The sequence below is a fragment of the Phalaenopsis equestris genome, unplaced genomic scaffold (genome assembly GCF_001263595.1).
Source record: "Phalaenopsis equestris unplaced genomic scaffold, ASM126359v1 Scaffold000760, whole genome shotgun sequence".
NCBI lineage: Eukaryota > Viridiplantae > Streptophyta > Magnoliopsida > Asparagales > Orchidaceae > Phalaenopsis > Phalaenopsis equestris.
Window position 1 is genome coordinate 565,732 of NW_018165200.1, and position 1,612 is coordinate 567,343.

Consider the following 1,612-nt stretch of genomic DNA (forward strand, 5'->3'; position numbering starts at 1 on the left):
CAAAAAAAATCTCCACGCAATCAGTCGGCTTTTCTTTCCCCTTTCTCGCCAACTAATTATATGTAGTTGCTGTATTATGAACTGTACATTGTTTGCTAGCATCAATAAATGCGGAGCGAGATCAGAGAAGCCAAACTAGGTCCTATTAATAAAGTGTATAATACGAAGGCCTTGCTCCTTCACTCGTTCCTTTATGCTGGGCATGCACCGCAAGAGCAAGGTAACAAAGATGCTCTCTCTCTTTCTCTCTCTCTGCGTGTGTGTGGATGTGTAAGCTAATCTCGCTTATCTTTTGGAATTGGTTGTTTTGTTGCAGGAATTCAAGGAAGTTTAACGGACAAAGTAAACTTACTATCAAAATCCTTGAGAGGTAATTTTATCAGCCAACCAGGAACTACTACTAGAGGTTTTTTAAATGAATTTTCAAGTACATGATTCGAGCAATCTTTTTTCATCTGAAATTGAACTATTTTCTTAAAAGTTCAACTTTTTTAACATTTAAGATACATTTCTTTCCATTGCAACTTACTTTTTCTCTAATAGCCATATTCTAATTCTTATCTGTTCCATGATAATTTTCTGGTCCTTTCCTGTAGAAATTTGTAAAAGAAATTATAAATCTTCCTTCTACGACTCATCATATGTTCTGTTTAATTTGCATGTTTGCTATTTTTGGTGCTCACAAGACCTCTCGCCTATTCTCCAATCCTCATTTTGATGTCCAGTAGATCCTCATTTCGATGTCCAGAAGACTTCTTACCTTTATTAAGAACGTGTGTTAAATTTGATAGTCTAATTTTCTACATTTTTAATGGGATATGCATATATTTTTCTTTCCTAACCAATTTATTTTTCTAAAATTAAGAAAATAAAAAGAAAATTATACCTATAGATTAAAAAATAAATAAATTTGCTGGCTAAATGTCTCTCCATCTAAAACAGAGAAGAGTGAAGTGTCTTATACAGTTTTCTTCCATATAACATACACTACAAGGCGAGCAACTCTCACAAGAAGCAGCATAAAGCCGGCCAGCTGAGATCAAAGGAGACTTCCGTTGCAATGGAAATCGATCAGCAGCATCAGCCTGACAAAACAGACAGACAACAGTCCATGTTTCCTCCACCACCACCACCACAGCTAAATCGCTCCCTGAAACGCCTCCTGACCATCACCAACTGTCTCCTCCTCTGCCTCGGAAACGCCAGCGGGCCCTTACTCCTGCGCATCTATTTCCTCCATGGCGGCAAACGTCAGTGGCTTTCCGCTTGGCTAGAAACAGCCGGCTGGCCCCTTCTTCTCCTCCCCCTCTCCCTCTCCTTCTTCTACAGGCGTCGCTGCGACCCCTCCGCTCGAACCGTTCTCATCACCCCTCGCCTCATCATCGCTTCTGCCTTCATCGGCCTCCTCACGGGCGCCGACGATTACCTCTACGCCTACGGCCTGGATTTCCTCCCCGTATCGACGTCATCTGTTCTCATCGCCACGCAGCTGGCTTTCACCGCGGTGTTCGCGTTCTTTATTGTTCGGCAGAGGTTCACGCCATTTTCGATTAACGCGGTGGCGTTATTGACTGTGGGGGCGGCGGGGGCTGGGGGTGCACGCGGGGCGCGA

At 43.0% G+C, this 1,612-nt stretch overlaps 1 protein-coding gene across 1 annotated transcript in view; it reads left to right on the forward strand.

Moving 5' to 3' along the window:
* Positions 1-204: 204 nt before the first annotated feature.
* The window catches only part of LOC110030770 (purine permease 3-like), a 5,127-nt gene continuing 3,719 nt past the window's right edge, over positions 205-1,612 (forward strand). Inside the window, exons 1-3 of the mRNA XM_020733677.1 lie at positions 205-220; positions 317-370; positions 943-1,606. Of these exons, the coding sequence (XP_020589336.1) occupies positions 1,061-1,606 (546 nt within the window). The 5' untranslated portion in view covers positions 205-220; positions 317-370; positions 943-1,060. The remainder of the gene's footprint in view (positions 221-316; positions 371-942; positions 1,607-1,612) is intronic.